General features: G+C 47.9%; 1 protein-coding gene across 1 annotated transcript in view; it reads left to right on the forward strand.

The window, feature by feature from the left end:
* EIF5B (eukaryotic translation initiation factor 5B) overlaps positions 1–20,197 on the forward strand; it is a 675,161-nt gene that overhangs the window by 234,201 nt on the left and 420,763 nt on the right. Inside the window, exons 8-9 of the mRNA XM_069204389.1 lie at positions 791–892; positions 15,963–16,037. Coding sequence (XP_069060490.1) covers positions 791–892; positions 15,963–16,037 — 177 coding nt within the window. The remainder of the gene's footprint in view (positions 1–790; positions 893–15,962; positions 16,038–20,197) is intronic.

The raw sequence follows: 20,197 nt of genomic DNA on the forward strand, positions 1-20,197 counted from the left end.
GCAGTATTAAGAACATTATTTCAAACAACTTCAACTCCTACAGGCTAAGCCACCGCTTTTGGGGAGATAACTGCTTACTAGTCTATACACAGCATGTGTATCTGCAGCTACACATGCCATCAAACGGAAAATGTCACTTACCCAGTGTACATCTGTTCGTGGCATGAGACGCTGCAGATTCACATGCGCCCTCCCACCTCCCCGGGAGCCTGTAGCCGTTATAAGTTGATAAAAATAAAACTTGTAAATATATAACTTTTAGTCACATTATGTACATACATACTTACTCCATTGCATGGGCACTATTACTATATACACTACTCCTACCTCACCCTCTGCGGGGAAAACAATCTAAGATGAAGTCGACGCCCATGCGCAATGGAGCCGAAATGGGAGGAGTCCCTCGATCTCGTGACTCAAAGACTTCTTCGAAGAAAAACAACTTGTAACACTCCGAGCCCAACACTAGATGGCAGGATATGCATAGCATGTGAATCTGCAGCGTCTCATGCCACGAACAGATGTACACTGGGTAAGTGACATATATATATATATATATATATATATATATATATATATATATATCTCGAGCAATGGCACTTGTCATGTTTTCGCTGATTTGGTAATTTGATTTAAAAAAAAAAAAAAAAAACACTACAAGCTTGACCACACTCTGTGAGTAATATAAAATGTTCATTTGTAAGTAATCTTTCCAAAATACAGTAAGGAGAGATCAAATATTCATGCTCTTATGGTATGCTTTAAAAATCAAAATATATTTTTACCTTAGTTTCAGAAGCAGTACCTGACGTAGCTTCTCCAACAGAAGTTGTTCCAGAATCACCAGTCCCAGAAAAGGAAGAGGAGATGTCCCTCTCAGTGGAGCCATCTAGTAAGTGACTTTGGTTAAATTACAAAGTTTAAAATTATTTTGAGATCGAAATTTCCATAATGACAGACAATAATTTTTTGCCCTTCACAGTGGCAACCCATGCAAATACTTAGCAGAGCAGATTTATGTATATCATTCTTCATTTCCAGTGCCTAGTTATAACCCCACTATGTTGAGTATATCTCTGTTAATATTGTCATTCTACAGCCATAGTTTATTAGAATCTGTGCTTTACAGTTTACAGTCTGATGGAGACTTCTAGTTGCAGATTCCTTTCCTTTAAATTCTCCCCAGGCATCGGGATGGATCCAGAAGATTTTCATGAACAGTACTCCTGCTTTCCGGCTCTGCGTCTGTCCTGTCCGCACCGGATAGGACGTTGCGGGTTCATATAGCCACCACCCAGGCGCGCTGACATCAGTTCTCATTTTTCCGTGTCAACAAGTGCTGATCCAATGAGAGCTAACCCTCAGTAAATTTTTGACTGGCTTTTTTTCAACTTTTTGTCAACTTTTTTCATGTTTCTACTCCTTGTGCGTCGAGGATGTCCTCCAGAAAGACTGGCTTCAAGCCCTGTGGAGCTTGTCCTTGGGTGATGTCCATGACAGATTCACACATCATGTCTCTCTAGTGCCAGGAGCATGATCACAACCAAAGTATTGCTCACAGTGTCTGGCCATGCACCCGAAGGCTCTGAGGGAGCGGTCCCTGAAGCTGATGGCAGCACAACGCTCCACTCCACACATGTTTGGATCTTGATCAAGAGGAAGGTCCGGGTATCGGTTGCGGAGTCCTCCATCGTTGTCGTCCCCCTCCAAGTCCTCAGAGCGATTGGATAAGTCGAGGCACAAAAAAAAAATCCAAGAAGTGGAAGCCTAATGTGCAGTTTCGGGCTTACCCTCCCAAGTGGCGAGTCCAGGATATTCAAGCTATGATACCAGTGTTTCAGCCTCGATCCTGGATTTCGGTGAGAATGGCTCCGAGGCTGCTGGGCCTCATGGCCTCCTACATCCTGCTGGCGACACATAGCCAATAGTATATGTGAGCTCTGCAGTGGGACCTGAAGTTCCAGTTAGCACAACATCCAAGGAATCTCTTAGACAAGTCCAGGTTTCATGGGAAACTGATAAAGATCTGCAGTAGTATTCAAAGAACCAAGATTTGGGTCAGAGGCAGATCCCTGTCACTTCCCCAATCAGTTCTGACACTAGTGACAGATGCGTCACTCCTCTGAGGCAGCCATCTGGGAGAGATAGCGATCAGAGGCATCTGGTCTGTGACGGAAATCGAACTCCACATCAACCTGTGGGAGTCCTGGGCGATCCGGCTGGCATTGCAGGACTTTCTTCCCTCCATCAATGGAAAGGTGCAGCAGTTGTTCACGGACAACACCACCACCATGTGGTACTGCAACAAGCAGGGCGGGTTGAGGTCGTGGGCCCTTTGTCAAGTGGCTCTGCGCAGGGAATATTCCTGGTGTTTCAACATCTGGTGGGATTCCTGAACACCAGAGCAGACCAACTCAGCTGAAAATGCCTAGTGGATCATGAATGGCGTCTCAATCCAGAGGTGGCGTAAGGTGGCTTTCATCAATGGGGAGGGCCTTGGTTAGATCTGTTCGTCCTTGCAGACAACACACAATGCCAGCAGTTTTGCACATTGGAGTTTCCAAGATGGCTATCGTTCTAAGACACTTTTCGACTCAAGTGGAACTCAGGCATCCTGTATGCCTTTCCCGCTCATACCACTTCTGCCCAAAGTTCTCAAGAAGATCAAGAATGACCAGGCCCAAGTAATCCTTGTGGCTTCGGATTGGGCACTGAAAGTCTGGTATCCTGAGCCAGTGAGCATGTTCATTGATCCTCCTGATCAGTGCCCCTTCAGGAGGGTTCCTGTCGCAGCACAGGTGAGGGTTCTACACCTGAACCGGTCCACTCTCCGCCTTCCTGCATGGAAATGGAGTGGCGACAGCTGACAGCCTTTAACTTTTCTCCCGAAGTCTGTTACTTAATCTTGGCATCCAGGCATGCCTCCACCAAAATGTTATACATCTGTTGTTGGAAGAAATTTGTGGCATGGTGCACACACCAGTTTGCTGACCCCCTTTCTGCCCCTCTTTCTGAGGTCCTGTTCACACTTTCTCTGGCCCGGCATGGCTCTTCTATTCGCACTCCTAAAGGTTATTAGTCTGTTTTTCTGCTTTATTGAGGTTGCCTGATCGACCATCTATGTTTGTGTCCCCTATCTATTTTGAGTGTACGAAAGAGAGCCGGGTGGATGACCAACTCTCTGTTAGGGTATGTGAGCGTGAAGAAAGGCAGGGGGCAGTGCAGAAGCGGACCATCTCCAGATGGGTTGTACTCTGCATTAAGATCTGCTTTGCAACACCCTGTGTCTGTGTGCCCATTCTACCAATCAATCAAACATTTATAGAGCGCGCCAAATCACCTGTGATGGTTTCGAGGTGCTGGAGCTGTTCGAACATCCTGGTTCTTTGTTCTCTTCTGAATCACTGCAATGACGGTGTGGTCCTGAGGTGCAGGGGGGTGGTTGTTCCAAGACTTGTCTGCTAGGTGTGAGAAGGAGTGTCTTCCGCTGTTGGCTCGAGGGACCCGTGGGGTGTCTGCAAGGGAGAGGCAAGCTGGTCAGAGGTGTCTTGTTGGTTGTTGGGGGAGTCCAGTCCAGCATTGATTGGATTTTCCCCTGTAGTGGTTGAATCTGGCCTCCACCTACAAGGTGGTCCAGATATACAACCTTCCCCTGCCCTACCTGGGACTTAGAGGACTTGATAGTGAGACCTGCTTTCTGCAGAGCCTCCAAAACATTCCACAGGTTGACCAGGTGATCCTCCCTGGTGGAGCTAAAGACAGCTATATAATCTAGATAAGTTGCACTATAGGTTTCTAATCCTTGGAGGACTGTATTCACCAGCCTCTGAAATGTGGCAGGGGTATTTTACAGACCAAAGGGCATCACAGTAAAATGATAATGCCCTCCAATGTTTGAAAATGCTGTTTTTGTTTAGCATCATCTGATAATCTGATCTGCCAATATCCTGCAGTCAAATCAGATGTGCTTAGATACTTGGCAGATGCCAATGTATCTATTAGCTCATCTGCCATGGGATAGGATGAGCATCTGTCTTTGTGACAGTGTTGAGTCCTTGATAGTCAACACAAAACCTAATTTCTCTTTTCCCATTCTGAGAGTGAGATTTTGGGAGCAACACCACTGGGCTAGCCCAGGGACTATCGGAGTGCTCAGTAACTCCTAGGTCTAGCATCTTTTGCAATTCTGCTTCGATGCAGTCTCTAACATGATCAAGTTGCCTATAGATGTTGCTTTTTATGGGCAAATTGTCCCCTGTATCAATGGTGTGTTGACACCATGTTGTCTGACCAGGTGTTAAAGAGAACAGTTCTGAGAACTTGCCTTAGAAATTACTGCAGTCTTCTTTTTGGTGCTCAGAAAGGCAGTAAGCCAGGACTAGACCCCTCAACTGAACCATCAGCTGCAGTGTTGGAGAAGAGGTCAGGGAGAGGCTCACTCTCTTCCTCCTGTCCCTCATCAGTGGCCACGAGCAGGGTCATGTCAGCCCTTTCATAGTAGGGTTTCTGGCGGTTCACATGAAGCACCCTGAGGGGGCTTCTGGGAGTGCCTAGGTCCACCAAGTAGGTGGCCTCACCCTTCTTTTCCACTACTGTATAGGTACCACTCCACTTGTCTTGGAGTGCCCTGGGAGCCACAGGCTCCAGGACCCACACCTCCTGCCCTGGCTCGTAAACAATCAGAGCAGCCTTCTAGTCATGCCACTGCTTCTGCAGTTCCTGCCTGGCCTGAAGGTGTTTAGTGCCCTTTTTCATGTACTCAGCCATCCTTGATCTGAGGCCAAGTACATAGTCCACTATGTCCTGCTTAGGCGATGTGAGAGGATGCTCCCAGCCCTCCCTTACAAGAACAAGAGGACCCCTAACAGGGTGCCCAAACAGAAGTTCAAAGGGGCTGTAGCCCACTCCTTTCTGAGGGCCCTCTCTGTAAGCAAAAAGGAGGCATGGCAGTAGGACATCCTGTCTCCTGAGTTTTTCAGAGAGTCCCATGATCATGCCTTTGGGAGTTTTATTAAATCTCTTTACCAAACCATTGGTTTGGGGGTGGTAAGGGATGGTGAACTTATAAGTAACACCACATTCCTTCCACATTGCCTTTAGAAATGCAGAGATGAAGTTGGTACCTCTGTCTGATACCACCTCTTTAGGAAAGCCCACTCTTGAGAAAATTTGCAGGAGGACTTTTGCCACTGCAGGAACAGTAGTGGTCCTTAGAGGAACAGCTTCTGGGTACCTGGTGGCATGGTCTATCACCACCAGATAAAATCTGTTCCCAGAGTCTGTGGGTAGGTCTAGGGGGGGCCAACAATGTGCACCCCAACCCTCTCAAAGGGAACCCCAACCACTGGAAGTAGAATTAAGGGGGCCTTTGGGGTGCCACCTGTCTTGCCACTGGCTTGACAGGTGACACAGGAGCACCAGAACTCCTTAGTGTCTTCTGACAAGTGTGGGCCAGTGGAAGTGAGTGACAAGTCTGTCCCAAGTCCTACTTTGCCCCAAGTGACCTACCAGGGGAATATCATGTGCTAGGGTCAACAAAAATTCTCTGTATTGCAGAGTTACTTCCAATCTCCTGGTGGCACCAGGCGTGTGTTTCCTTGGCTCTAAATACAAGAGGTTGTCTTCCCAATACACCTTGTGGGTGCCACTGACATCCCCTGCCTCTTGAAGGACAGCTTGCTGTCTCAAGCCCTCCATTGTGGGACAAGTCTTTTGTGCCATACTGAATTCCTCTCTGGCAATATCCCCCCCCCCCAACCCCAACGCACCTAAGAGCTCAGCCGTATCAGCTTTCAGCTCCTCAGGTGTAGGTTTTGCACAGGGAGTAGATTCTGCCCAGGGAGTAGATTCCTCCTCCTCAAAGGGGGAATCCTCACTAGAGGATGGAATAGGGACACCTTTTTGCCCTCTGTACCCTTGGGTTTTGGAAGGTCTTGGGCCATTATTCAAGTCTCCAAGTTTGCTTGATCTTTTTGCCTCTTGGCCTGTGCTCTGGTCAGGGCAGATATATATGCCCTGGGATGCCCAGCATTGCAGCATGGGCCTCTAACTCCACTTCAGCCCAAGGTGAAGTTTCCAAATCATTCCCTAGTAGACATTATACAGGTAGGTCTGTGGACACAACAGCTTTCTTTGGACCAGTAACTCGACAACCACTCCCCCCCACTCCAATGAAATAAACTGCAGTGGGTGGCATACAGTGTTTGTAGGAAAATGCCACTGTTGGCATGGTTACCCCCTAACGTTTTGCCTTTTGTTGATGCTAGTTATGATTGAAAGTGTGCTGGGACCCTGCTAACCTGACCCCAGCACCAGTGTTCTTTCCCTACAATGTACCTTTGTCTCCACAATTGGCACAACCCTGGCACACAGATAAGTCCCTTTTAAACGGTACCCCTGGTACCAAGGGTCCTGTGGCCAGGGAAGGTCTCTAAGGACTCCCTCCAGCCAGGACAGCCCCTAAGGTGTCCTGAGCTGAGGTGATCCCTGCCTTAGAAAATCCTCCATCCTGCTTTGGAGGATTCCCCCCAATAGGATTTGGGATGTGCCCCCCTCCCCACAGGGAAGAGGCACAAGAAGGGGGGGTGTAGCCACCCTCGGGGAAAGTAGCCATTGACTACTGCCCTCCAGCCCTAAACACAACCCTTAAATTGAGTATTTAGGGGTGACCCTGAGCCCAGGAAAACAGATTTCCTGACGACCTTAACAAGGACTGCTGACATGAAAGCCCTGCAGAGACGACGAAGACAACTGACATGACCCCAGCCCTACCTGCCTGTCTCCAGACTCAAAGAACCTGCAACACTGACTCATCCAGCGGGACCAGCGACCTCTGCCGACTCAGAGGACTGCCCTGCAACCCAAAGGACCAAGAAACTCCAGTAGACAGCGGCTCTATTTAATTTACAAAGAGGAAACCATCTTTAAAGGGACTTCAGCCTCACTCAGGAAGCTTGAGTCCCCAACACTCTGCACCCGACGCCCCTGGCTCGTGCCCAGAGAAACCAACACTGCAGCGAGTACTTCCAGGCGACTCCCATGACGTGGACACCCTGAGACGACCTCCTTGCACCCCCACGGTGACTCCTGCAGATAGAATCCAGAGGCTCCCCCTGACCGCGACTGCCCGGTTACAAATAACCCGACGCCTGGAAGAAGCACTGCACCCGCAGCCCCTAGGCCTGAGAGAAACCAACTACTGGTGCAGGAGTGACCAGCAGGCGGCCCTCATCGTAGCCCAGTCGGTGACTGGCCCGAGAAGCCCCCCTGTGCCCTGGCAGCATTGCTGCCTATGCCCCGGAGACTGAACCTGTAAGTGCGTTACTTACCTGGTAAACTAACTTGTACTTACCTTCCCCAGGAACTGTTGATTTTTGCACTGTTTCCACTTTTAAAATAGCTTATTGCCATTTTTGACAAAACTGTGTACATTACTGTTATAATTCAAAGTTCCATATTTACCTATGTCAGGTACCTTACAATTTATGTACTTACTTGAAATCTGAATCTTGTGGTTCTAAAATAAATTAAGAAAATAATATTTTTCTATATAAAATCCTATTGGCCTGGAGTGAAGTATTTGAGTGTGTGTACAACAAATGCTTAACACTACCCTCTGATAAACTACTGCTCGACCACACTACCACAAAATAGAGCATTAGTATTATCTATTATTGCCACTGTCAACCTCTAAGGAGAACCCTTGGACTTTGTGCACACAATCTCTCACTTTGAGATACTATATACAGAGCCAACTTCCTACAATGTTGTATCGAGCGTCAGTCACTTGGTACTGGTGACCAAGTAGGTGTTGCTCAGGGGACACCCGTTTTTCGGTCACCATAGTGACACTGGCACCTGTGTCTCTGTAGGTCTCTGCCTGAACACCATTTATCAAGGGCTTCTGCCTGTACTTATCCATGTTAAGGGGACAGGCAGGAAGGTTGGCAAGATCAATGCCCCATTCAGAGACTTAAACAGCTTTTGTTGTCTCTTTAACTAAACCAGCCCCCACTACACTTCCTTAAGTGAGCCCAGCTACACCCTTGGATTGGTTATTGCTAACAGACCCACCACTACTTCTGTTACTAGGGGCACTAGATGTAGAAGTGGGGTTTGTAGTGGTGGGTGGCTTGGTGCCTTTCTTAGGGCAGGAGTTGTCTCCTGCCCTATGGCCTTTGTTTTGACACATATAGCACCGAAGCTTTTTAACATGGAAGGAAGAGGTTTTAGACCCACCATCAGAAGAGTTTTGTGGGCCTGATGAAGACTCATTACTTTTGTCTTTGTCCCCACCTTGTCCTAAGACTTGTCTGATTCCTTTTTCTTGTCACCCCTGTATGAGCTTTTCTGATCACCCTAGTTCTATCCCATTTGTCTCCCTTCTTTCCCAATTCTTGGGGAGAGGTCAGATCGGAGTCTACCAAGTATTGGTGCAACAAATCTGCATCTTCCTTCCCCTCCTCCTGGCTACCAGCATGGTCCTGGTCATCCTGGAGAAGCATGCCCAGAAGCAGACAATTGTTAGGGTTCCACCTTGCCTTCAGTTTGCTCTCAACACCCATCTGCCTTGATTTCTGGAAGGTAAGGGTCTCATAGGAAGCATCCATTGCCTGAGAGGTGTACTCTGCTGAAGACATGTTATGTTGTTAGGGTGGTGTAAGTGTTCCTGATACCCCAACTCGTAGTCTTTCCAAAGAAGTTAAAGGCAAGGGCTATGCCTAGAACCCTAGATTACCTAAACTTGAGACTAGTTCCCTGACACTAAGTATAGTGTGTACCCCTAGTCAGTAAGTGGTCTTTTGTGTGGAAATTACCAAGTGGTAAGGCAATTGCATGTGCTTATCCCATCGCTGCACCACCAATGTAGAAAGCTGGCCTGGTGTGTGGTGGGTACCTAAGGTACTTACACCTTATACCAGCTCCAGGTGTATCCCCTATTAGTGTAGTGTAGACAGAAGGCAGGCTCTCTAGAGGTAGCTGTGGGTGAGCAGCCAAAGCTTATGTAGGAGACATGCAAAACCCATGCAGTACCACTGTAGTCACAGAGCACTTACAAACATGAAAGAAAACATTCAGTGTTACAAAAATGAAGGTACTTTATTTTAATGACTCAAGTACCAAAAGGTACTAGAGAGACAACCCTCCAATAGGAGGTAACACACTAGATATGTACACTAGTAATCAGTAATAGGCATAAAAAATGATAGAAAATAGTGCAAATGCAAATAGACAATTGTGACCCTAGGGGGAGCCTGAACCATATACTAAAAAAATGGAACGCAAATGCAGGACCCCCACCTAGGTAAGTGGAATGTGTAGAGGGGAGCTAGGGGAACCAGGAAACCCCAAAGGGAGTACCACAGTGCCCCCCACTGACCAGGAAGAAAGGAGTAAATTACTGGATTTTCCCCAAGCCACCCAAAAGGAAGGAAAAGAAGAAAATGCAACACCCAGCCAAGACTTCCAGAATCTAGCTGGGGATTCCTAAATAGGAAAGCCTGTGGAAGAAGGGGACCAAGTCCAGAAGGGACCCCTCAGCAAGGCAGAGAGTCCGCAGAAGAAGAGGCAGCCCCCAGAGGAGACCCATTGGATGAGGAACCAGGAGTTGCAGAGGAGCCCACGCAGCACAACTGGGGAAAGGATCCCATGCTGCAGGAGAAGCAAGCAGAGGGCTGCGTGTTGCAGGAAAGAGTGCTGGGGGCTGAGGCAACACGGAGCCTTAAGATCCCTTCAGGGAGATGCAAACAAGCCTTGGAAGTTGCAAAAGACATGGTGCACTAGGGTACTGTCCTGCGTGGGAAAGCAAGGGCTTTCCTCCATCAAAGTTGGACAGCTGGCAGAGAGGATCAAGAGGACTACTCCAGACCACCACCTGTGATGCAGGATCTACGCAGCTCAGGATTAGAGGAGATCCACACATCTCGTCGTCTTTGCAGTTGATGCCTACGGATGCAGGGGAGTGACCCCTTCACTATAAGGGAGATTACTTTTTCCTTCTTGTGCAGACTTGCCGCCCCTTTAGAAGATGCACAGCCGGGGAAATGTTGCAGAAGCTGGAAGGAGCAGTGGAAACAATGCTACAAGCAGAGTCTTCGTCGTGGATGCATATTGTTGGTTCCTGGAGGGCCCTGTCGTGGTTCCAGTGGCTAGGAGTCGAAGTAGAGGTTGCAGAGGAGTCCTGCTGGAATCTTACAAGCCGAATCTGAGGACCCACCCAAGTGAGAGACCCTAAATAGCCCTGAAAGGGGGGATTGGTCACCTGACAGGAGGCGGCTCCGATGCCACCTCTCTGGCTTGGCCACTCAAATGCTCCCAGAGGTCCCTGCCAACCTTGAATTCAAGATGGCAGACCCCACGGACCCTCTGGAGGAGGTCTGGGCACCACCCCTGGGGTGTTGATGGACAGGGGAGTAATCACTCTCCTTTCCATTGTCAAGTTTTGCACCAGAGCTTGGACTGGAGGTCCCTTAGTTGGTGTAGACTGGTTTATGCACGAGGGCACCAAATATGCCCTTCAAAGCATACCAGTGGCTTGGGGAGGCTACCCCTCCCAAGCCATGTAACACCTTTTTCCAAAGTGAGAGGTCGTACCCCCTTCTTTGTTCTGCCTTCTTGAGCTGCTCAAGCAGCAGGAGGGAGGAAAACTGTCTTAGGGGTTCGCAGCAGCCTGGGCTAGCCAGAAAACCCCAGAAGGCTGGTAGGAGCAATGCAGGGGGTCCTCTAAGGATCCCCCAGAGTGCATAGAATCATACTTCCAATACTGGTAACAGTATCGGGGTATGATTCCGATATGTTTGATACCAAGCATGCCTAGGTCCGGAGTTACCATTATGTAGCTGGACATAGGTAGTGACCTATGTCTAGTGCACGCATAAAATGGCGTCCCCGCACTTGCAGTCCAGGAAAATGGAACTGGAGTTCGTTGGGGCATCTCTGCAGTGCAGGGGTGCCTTCACACACAGGTTTATGCACTCTGCCCTCTGGGCTAGGAGGGCCTGCCATAGGGGTGACTTGCAGTGGCCTGTAGTGAAAAGGGTGCATGCACGCTTTCAGGCAGGCTGCAATTCCAGGCCTGCAGATACACTTAACATGGGCTCCCCATGGGTGGCATAATACCTGCTGCAGCCCATGGGGGTCCCCTGGTATCCCAGTGCCCGAGTACCTGTGTACCATATACTAGGGACTTACATGGGGGGGGGTACCATTGTGCCATATGTGGGGTGTAAGTAACCAAGTTTGAAGGGAGAAAGCATAATCACTGGTTTCCTGGTTAGCAGGATCCCAGTGAACAGTCACACACACTGACAACATTCAGAAAATGGGGGTAACCATGCAAAGAAAGAGGGTGATTTCCTACAATGGGGATTGAGACCTGCAGTTCCAAACCACATAAAATTATTTTTTCTTATTTCAGCTGCCTCTGTTCAGTAGCGAACCCCATTCAAGTTTATTAATTATTATTGTTGGTACTCAAAGGAATCAGTTTAGCAAAGTGCAAGGTGTGTTGTAGAGACCAGGAACTATGACCCATATCCTTAAAGTTGCTGTTTCAGAACTTTAGGAATATCCATTACCTACCCCCTCTGTCCAGTCGAGAAGTGTGTTTCTAATGGCTGCCATTAGAAATATTTTTAGGCAAATTAAATGTGGAACACAACGGATGAACATTTGAGTGTGGATTGACCTATTGATTGAAGGATGGATAACTAGGTGGGTAGATAATGAGTGAATGGATGCTCCTGATGTGTTTTCTTTCATCTCAGGGCATTGTCATTGTAGGTACTGCCATATGGTACCATTTCCGTTGCCGTCAACTAATACTGCGCTGTAATTGAGTAACTCTTTTACTCCCTTAGCACACTTTACTTTCCAGGGTTAGCTGGGTATAGCAGACACAGCTCAATTCCAAAAGACGTGGAACTCCGATACTGTGTACCAGGCACAGTGGCAAACTATCAACATTCAGTGCTCCATCAGAGCTATTATATTTCGAAGTTTGGTGTTTCTTATTTGTTTAAGCAAAGGAAACCAGAAGGTTGAAGAACCTTGGGTAGTTGAAGTATAATCTAATAGTGCTATTCCTAAAGTGTCTAACCGCATTACTATGGATTGTTAACCTGTAGATAACAATGCCTTAAAATGTTACAAATATACCACTAGTGCACACAGCTCTTAACAGTTTTAGAGCAGTTCCAGTTCTGCTGCCAGGTGGCAGGTTTGCCTCAAATTGATATTGCAATAAGCATGTTCATTAGGAGAAAAGAGTCGCCATAAATGTAACTTTAACCTTTGTTTTGGATATCCATGTAAGGATGCTTTAATGTGTTGGTAGGAAGCAAGGGACTTGGGAATTTAAGATTTAGAACACAAAGGAGAGTGGTAGAGAATACAGGGCTAGAGGTTCAATGGGAAGTTAGCAGGAGAATATATGAGGGTAGGACGGGCATTTAGATCCCCAACTGAGGTGGTGTAAGGAAATGCCTCCTTTGCATGGTTACCCCCTGACTTTTTGCCTTTGCTGATGCCAAGTTATGATTTGAAAGTGTGCTGAGGCCTGCTAACCAGGCCCCAGCACCAGTGTTCTTTCCCTAACCTGTACCTTTGTCTCCACAATTGGCACACCCTGGCATCCAGGTAAGTCCCTTGTAACTGGTACCCCTAGTACCAAGGGCCCTGATGCCAGGGAAGGTCTCTAAGGGCTGCAACATGTCTTATGCCACCCTGGGGACCCCTCACTCAGCACATGCACACCGCTTGTGTGTGCTGGTGGAGAGAAAATGACTAAATCGACATGGCCCTCCCCTCAGGGTGCCATGCCAACCTCACACTGCCTATGGCATAGATAAGTCACCCCTCTAGCAGGCCTTACAGCCCTAAGGCAAGGTGCACTCTACCACAGGTGAGGGCATAGGTGCATGAGCACTATGCCCCTACAGTGCCTAAGCAAACCCTTAGACATTGTAAGCGCAGGGTAGCCATGAGAGTATATGGCCTGGGAGTCTGTCATACACGAACTCCATTGTGCAGACTGATGCCTCTGAACTTGGGATAGGAGAAGTTCTATCCCTAACTAATAATGATGTCCTTGACCAGCCTGTTGCTTTTATTAGCAGGAGGTTACTCACCAGGGAGCAGCGTTGGCGTGCCATTGAGAGGGAGGTCTTTGCTGTTGGTTGGTCCATGAAGAAGTTGAGACCATACCTGTTTGGTACTGACCACTGACCTCTCAGATGCTGATGCAAATGAAAGGAGAGAACCCTAAACTGTTGAGGTGGTCTATATCCCTACAGGGAATGGGCTTTGTAGTGGAACACAGACCTGGGACTGCCAATGCAGATGGCCTTTCCAGGTTCTTCCACTTAGAAAATGAAGACTCTCTTGGGAAAGGTTAGTCTCATCCTCTTTTGTTTGGGGGAGGGGGTGGGGGGTGGAGGAAAATGCAACTGTTGGCATGGTTACCCCCTAACGTTTTCCCTTTTGTTGATGCTAATTTTGATTGAAAGCACCAGTGTTCTTTCCCTAAACTGTACCTTTGTCTCCACGATTGGCACAGCCTTGCATACAGATAAGTCCCTTGTAAATTGTACCCTTGGTACCAAGGGCCCTGTGGCCAGGGAAGGTCTCTGAGGGCTGCAGCATTATTATGCCACCCTGGGGACCCCTCACTCAGCACATGCACACTGCCTCATAGCTTGTGTGTGCTGGTGGGGAGAAAATGACTAAGTTGACATGGCACTCCCCTCAGAGTGCCATGTCCACAACCCACTGCCTGTGGCATAGGTAAGTCACCCCTCTAGCAGGCCTTACAGTCCTAAGGTAGGGTGCACTATACCACAGGTGAGGGCATAGTTGCATGAGCACTATGCCCCTACATTGTCTAAGCCAATTCTTAGACATTGTAAGTGCAGGGTAGCCATAAAGATTATAAGGTCTGGGAGTTTGTCAGACACAAACGCCAAAGTTCCATAATGGCTACACTGAAAACTGTGAAGTTTGGTATCCAACTTCGCAGCACAATAAATGCACACTGATGCCAGTGTACATTATATTGTGAAATACACCCAGAGGGCATCTTAGAGATATGCCCCCTGAAAACATACTCGACTTCCATTGTGGGCCGACTAGTTTTGCCAGCCTGCCACACACCAGACATGTTGCTGGCCACATGGGGAGAGTGCCTTTGTCACTCTGTGGCCAGGAACAAAGCCTGTACTGGGTGGAGGTGCTTCTCACCTCCCCCTGCAGGAACTGTAACACCTGGCGGTGAGCCTCAAAGGCTCACCCCCTTTGTTACAGCGCCACAGGGCATCCCAGCTAGTGGAGATGCCCGCCCCCTCTGGTCACTACCCCACTTTTGGCGGCAAGGCCGGAGGAGATAATGAGAAAAACGAGTCGTCACTGGCCAGTTAGGACAACCCCTAAGGTGTCCTGAGCTGAGGTGACTCTGACTTTTAGAAATCCTCCATCTTGCAGATGGAGGATTCCCCCAATAGGATTAGGGATGTGCCCCCCTCCCCTCAGGGAGGAGACACAAAGACGGTGTAGCCACCCTCAGGGCCAGTAGCCATTGGCTACTAACCTCCCAGACCTAAACACACCCCTAAATTGAGTATTTAGGGGCCCCCAGAACCGAGGAAGATAGATTCCTGCAACCTGAAGATGAAGAAGGACTGCTGACCTGAAGCCCTGCAGAGAAGACGGAGACACCAACTGCTTTGGCCACAGCCCTACCGGCCTGTCTCCCCACTTCAAGAAAAACTGCAACAGCGACGGGTCCACCAGGGTCCAGCGACCTCTGAAGCCTCAGTGGACTACCCTGCATCTAAAAGGGCCAAGAACTCCAGAGGACAGCAGCCCTGTTCCAAAGAAACTGCAACTTTGCAACAAAAAAGCAACTTTTAAAGACCACATGTTTCCCGCCGGAAGCGTGAGACTTTCCTCTCTGCACCAGACGCCCCAGCTCGACCTGCGGAGAAACCGAACTGAACTTCCTAGCCCAGGTGGTGGCTACCCCGAGGAGACCCCCCCCCCCCTCCTTCCCTGCCTTCATCGCTGAAGAGACCCCTGGGTCTCCCATTGAAACCTATTGCAAACCCGATGCCTGTTTGCACACTGCACCCGGCCGCCCCCGCGCTGTTGAGGGTGTACTTTTTGTGCTGACTTGTGTACCCCCCGGTGCCCTACAAAACCCCCCTGGTCTGCCCTCCGAAGACGCGGGTACTTACCTGCTGGCAGACTGGAACCGGGGCACCCCTATTTCCATTGAAGCCTATGTATTTTGGGCACCACTTTGACCTCTGCACCTGACCGGCCCTGAGCTGCTGGTGTGGTAACTTTGAGGTTACCCTGAACCCCCAACGGTGGGCTACCTTGGACCCATCTTTGAACCTTGTAAGTGCTTTACCTGTGAAACTAACAAATACCTACCTCCCCCAGGAACTGTTGATTACTTCAGTGTGTCCAATTTTTAAATAGCTTATTGCCATTTTTGCCAAAACTGTACACGCTATTGTGATGATTCAAAGTTCCTAAGATACCTGAGTGAAATACCTTTCATTTAAAGTATTGTTTGTAAATCTTGAACCTGTGGTTCTTAAAATAAACTAAGAAAATATATTTTTTCTATAAAAAAACCTATTGGCCTGGAATTGTCTTTGAGTGTGTGTTCCTCATTTATTGCCTGTGTGTGTACAACAAATGCTTAACACTACCCTCTGATAAGCCTACTGCTCGACCACACTACCACAAAATAGAGCATTAGAATTTTCTCTTTTTGCCACTATCTTACCTCTAAGGGGAACCCTTGGACTCTGTGCATGCTATTTCTTACTTTGAAATAGTACATACAGAGCCAACTTCCTACAGGTGGCAATAGTTTTTTTTGTGCATGTGTGCAAGTTCAGCAGTATGCAGCTCGCCGCTGTTTTACTTATGCAGTGTTCTATGTATATTTTTTTCAGATGATGAACCGGAGGAAGAAGAGACAGGTGTGGATGACTGGGAAGCTATAGTCAGTGATGAGGAACGGGAAAAAGGCAAGTCTTGTGGTAATGGTTATGGCCTGTTTGTTGTTTTTGGTAGGGTGAATACTATTACAAAGAATACAAATATCCATACGTCAACTAGAAATAATTCTGGATTCTTGTTGATTCCATAACAGATGCTACACAGAACTTATCTTACTCTCTAATATTAAGAAAAATGTACCCTAAAGTATCGGGGGAATTCCCAACGTGTTGATACAGACGCCGACCTACTACATATGTTGTGAACCAGTACTATAGTAGAGTAATTTTGAAAATACGTGATTGTTCTGTTGATGGGAATAGCTTGTTTCATATTTGCAGGCACATAGAAGTATTGCCTACTGGGTCTAGCCTTGGAAATATTTATAGATAAATTAAATCTGGGATCCAGCAGTTAAAAAAATGAGTAGGTGGAGCCACGTATGTATGGATAAACTTTTTACTGGGTAGGTAGATAAAGAATGGCAACATTTATAGCCATCTTGCTTCTACTGGTGAAACTGCATATAATGATACTCTGGTTGCAGCAAACAAGTCTTTCTTTGATTTTGAAGTAAGTAGGGTGACGACCTGTCTATAATTTTCACGGACTGCCTGTAATTTAGCCCTACCGTCCGTGATGAAAGGCTTAACAAACAGCATTTGTCCGTAATTTTAGCTTTTCAATTTAAGGACAAAATATAATTACGAAAGATCAGTTACCCCAGCTGGATTAAAAGGCAGGGAGTCCTGTGTACTCTGAGGGAGGGAGGGGCAGACAGGTAAGCAGCAGGCCAGTCTCCTTCCCTAAAGAAATGCGACTGCACACCTGTTAAATTTGCAAAGGGGCTCGGAAGCCTGTTTTGACTTTAATCAAAGGAGTCACTTGAAGCTTTCAAGTGGCAAAAGTATTTTCTTTTAGAGAGGTACTGTAAGGGTGTTCCAAGGTGAACTGTGGAGTATGTGGTTTTAATGAACTGTTATAAAAAAGGTTTGCACTAGGTATAATCTCATAATTTTAAATGTAACCTAAATGTATTTGCGCATTTTGTAGCAGCCTATATTATGATGTGTGTAATGCATGTTTGAAATAAGGACTTACACATTCACAGTTCTTTCAGGGACATCTGTACCTCATAGTACTAACAAGCACTGGCAAAGCCAATAGGTCTTGTCTACGCAAGAGTCATTAGCTTTGCCAGTATGTTTTAGACATGTTATACACCACAGTGGCTGCTGCCCAGCATGGGTAAAAGTTAGTGGCAAAGAGGAGAGTGGCTGGAAATGTCGCAGAGTGAAATGGCAGTGAAGTAGAGTGGAGTGGCAGAGTGTCATGTTTAGGAATGGCATACTGTGGAGTTGCGTAGAGTTGCATATAGTATGCAGTGGAGTTGACTGATGTAGAGTGCATTGGTGTAGAGTACTGCAGAATATTGTGGTGTACAGTGAAGTGGCATTGAATGCAGCGGCATAGAATTAAGTGGTATTCAATGTAGTGTCATAGAATGCAGAGGCATTCATTAGAGTGGTGCAGAGTAGAGTGGCATAGAGTGCAGCGGTGTAGAGTGGCAGAGTGTGTAGCAGTATAGAGTGGTGTATAGTGCAGTAGCATAGAGTGCAGCATAAACTCGAATGGCATAGAGTGCAGTGGTGTAGAGTGTATTGCTGTAGAATTCAGTAGTACAGAGTGCTGTAGAGTAAAGTGGTGGCAAAGAGTGCAGTGTTGCAGAGTAGTGTCAGTGCATTGGTGTAGAGTGGCATAGGAGCAGTGGTGCAGATTAGAGTGCAGTTGGTTAGAGTGCAGATGGATAGAGTGGCATGGTACAGAGTAGAGTGGCATAAAGTGCAGGGACAGAGTGCAGTAGTGTAGAGTGGTGCAGTGGCATAGATTGCAGAGTAGACTTGAGTGGCATATAGTGCAGTGGCATAGAGTGGTGTGGAGTGGTGTAGAGTGCAAAGTAGGGTATAGTGCAGTGGCGTAGATTGCAATAGTACAGTGTAGAGTACAGTGGCGGAGAGTACAATATTGTAGAGTGTCAGTGCAGTAGCGTAGAATGGCATAGAGATCAGTGGCATAGAGTACAGTGGTGCCGAGTAGAGTGCAGTGGTGTATGATGCAGTTGTTTAGAGTGCAGTGGCGTAGAATAAATTGTTTCACAGTATAGTGCAGTGGCATGGAGTGGAGAGTTGCATAGTAGAGTGCAGTAGCATAGAATGCAGTGGTACAGACTGCAGTAGTGTAAAGTAGATTGTTTCACAGTAGAGTGAAGTGGTGGAGAGTGGGTAAGAGTGGCATGGCATAAGGTACAGTGGTGCAGAGTAGATTACTGTGACGTTCATTGTATTGATGTAGAGCGCAGGGGTAAGAGTTGAGTGTTATAGAGTAAAGTGCACTAGCACAGAGTGTATTGGTATAGAGTGCAGTGGCGTACAGTGCAGTGTTTTAGAGTGGAGTTGTGCAGAGGAGATTGGAGTTGCCTAGAGTGGAGTGGTATACCGTGTAGAAGGGCAGAGTGCATTGGTGTAAAGAGGCATAAAGAGCATTGACATAGAGTAGAGTGGTACAGAGTAGAGTAGAGAGGCGTAGTGTGAAGTGGCATAAATGCAGTGGCATAGAGTGGAGTGGAGAAGAGTGCAGTGGTTTAAGTAGAGTGGTGCAGAGTAGGATGCAGTGGTGTGAAGTGGTGCAGAGTAGGGTGGAGTATGCATGATGTGGTAACACATTGCCATTACAGACAACACGTTTTTGATTGAAATTACCATTACATTTGCACAGACATACAGTTTTTCAAATAAAAGTATACAGTGAAAATTGCATCATCTAATGTAATTTGTTTTAATCATATACAGGTCTTTGTTTCAAGCACAGTTCAGAATTAACAAAAATGTGCATCTGATAGAGACTTCTAGTTGCAGATTCCTTACCTTAGAATTTTTCCCCAGGCGTCAGACTGGATCTGGAGATGTTTGATTCGAGTAAATACCATTGTGCGTCGGTCGACTCCGCGGGTGCCGTAGTCACTGTGATGACGTCGGGAGTAGTACATAGACACCGCCTCAACACAGTGACGTCAGTTCTTTTCTTTCCGCACCATTTGCTGTTCCGAAGAGAGCTACCCTCGGTCAATTTTTGACCGACTTCGACTCTTTTGTCGACTTTTTGTGAGTTTTTGGTGCGTCGAGATATGTCCCCAAAGACCGGCTTCAAACCGTGTGAGGACTGTTACCACATGGTGTCTGACGGATCCACATCGGGTCTGTTTGTGGTGCCTGGAGCGTGACCACGACCAGAAGTCGTGCTCCGAGTAGGTCCCAGTCTTGCTCAAGGGGAAGGTATCAAGACTAGTCTCGGAGACACCACCAGTCGTCTTCCTTGAAGCCTTCGGGTCAAGGTAAGAAGAAGAGGAAGTCGAAGAAATCCCTTCATCCTTCGACTTCACCCCGTTGCTCGGCTGATGAGACGCGGAGAAGCGTCGACACTCGAGGCCTCTGTCTTCGGAGCCTGCTTCTGGGTCTGCTCCACGCCTCCCCGTGTTTCCAGGAGCCGGGGCGACTCCTGCCCAATTAAAGGAGTTTTATGAGGCCATGTACTTCATTTTTGGGCAACCCGACCCCACTACGGCACCTTTGGGCCCAAGGGGTTCAGTTGGGGGTTTATTCGGGTTCCGCACCGGTGGTTCTGGCTCCGGCCACCGAAGTCCCCTCTGGACCCGCTCTCGGATCTTCCCCGGCGCCAGTCGTGCCTTTGAGACCTCTCCCCCTGTGCCGGTTCGATTGTCGATGCTCCTGACGTCTGTGATGGCCACTATCGACCCGATCCTGATCCCCAACAATTCAGAGTTGGACCGGACATATCCTTTGATGGATCCCGTCTCTTTGGAGACAAGGCAGGCTTGGCTCTGGAGAGGTTCAAGGACTCGCGGGCTACGGCTCGGTCCCTCGGGTTTTCCACTGCCCCTCACCCCCAGCAGTCCACTTTTTGCCCCTTTCGTGGCCACTGAAGGGGCTCCTTGGCACGTCCCTTTCCCAGCCACGTGAAATCCTATGTGGTTGTGGGACAGGGAACCAGAGTTCTGCCCAGTCCACCCTGCTGCAGCCTTCAAACCCTCCTAGTCCATCCCCTCACTCTGGTTCAGTTGGCAGCAGGATTTGCCATCACCTGCCCCACTGGGAATCCATCACTATGGATA

The sequence above is a fragment of the Pleurodeles waltl genome, chromosome 8, assembly GCF_031143425.1.
Source record: "Pleurodeles waltl isolate 20211129_DDA chromosome 8, aPleWal1.hap1.20221129, whole genome shotgun sequence".
Classification (NCBI taxonomy): Eukaryota; Metazoa; Chordata; class Amphibia; order Caudata; family Salamandridae; genus Pleurodeles; species Pleurodeles waltl.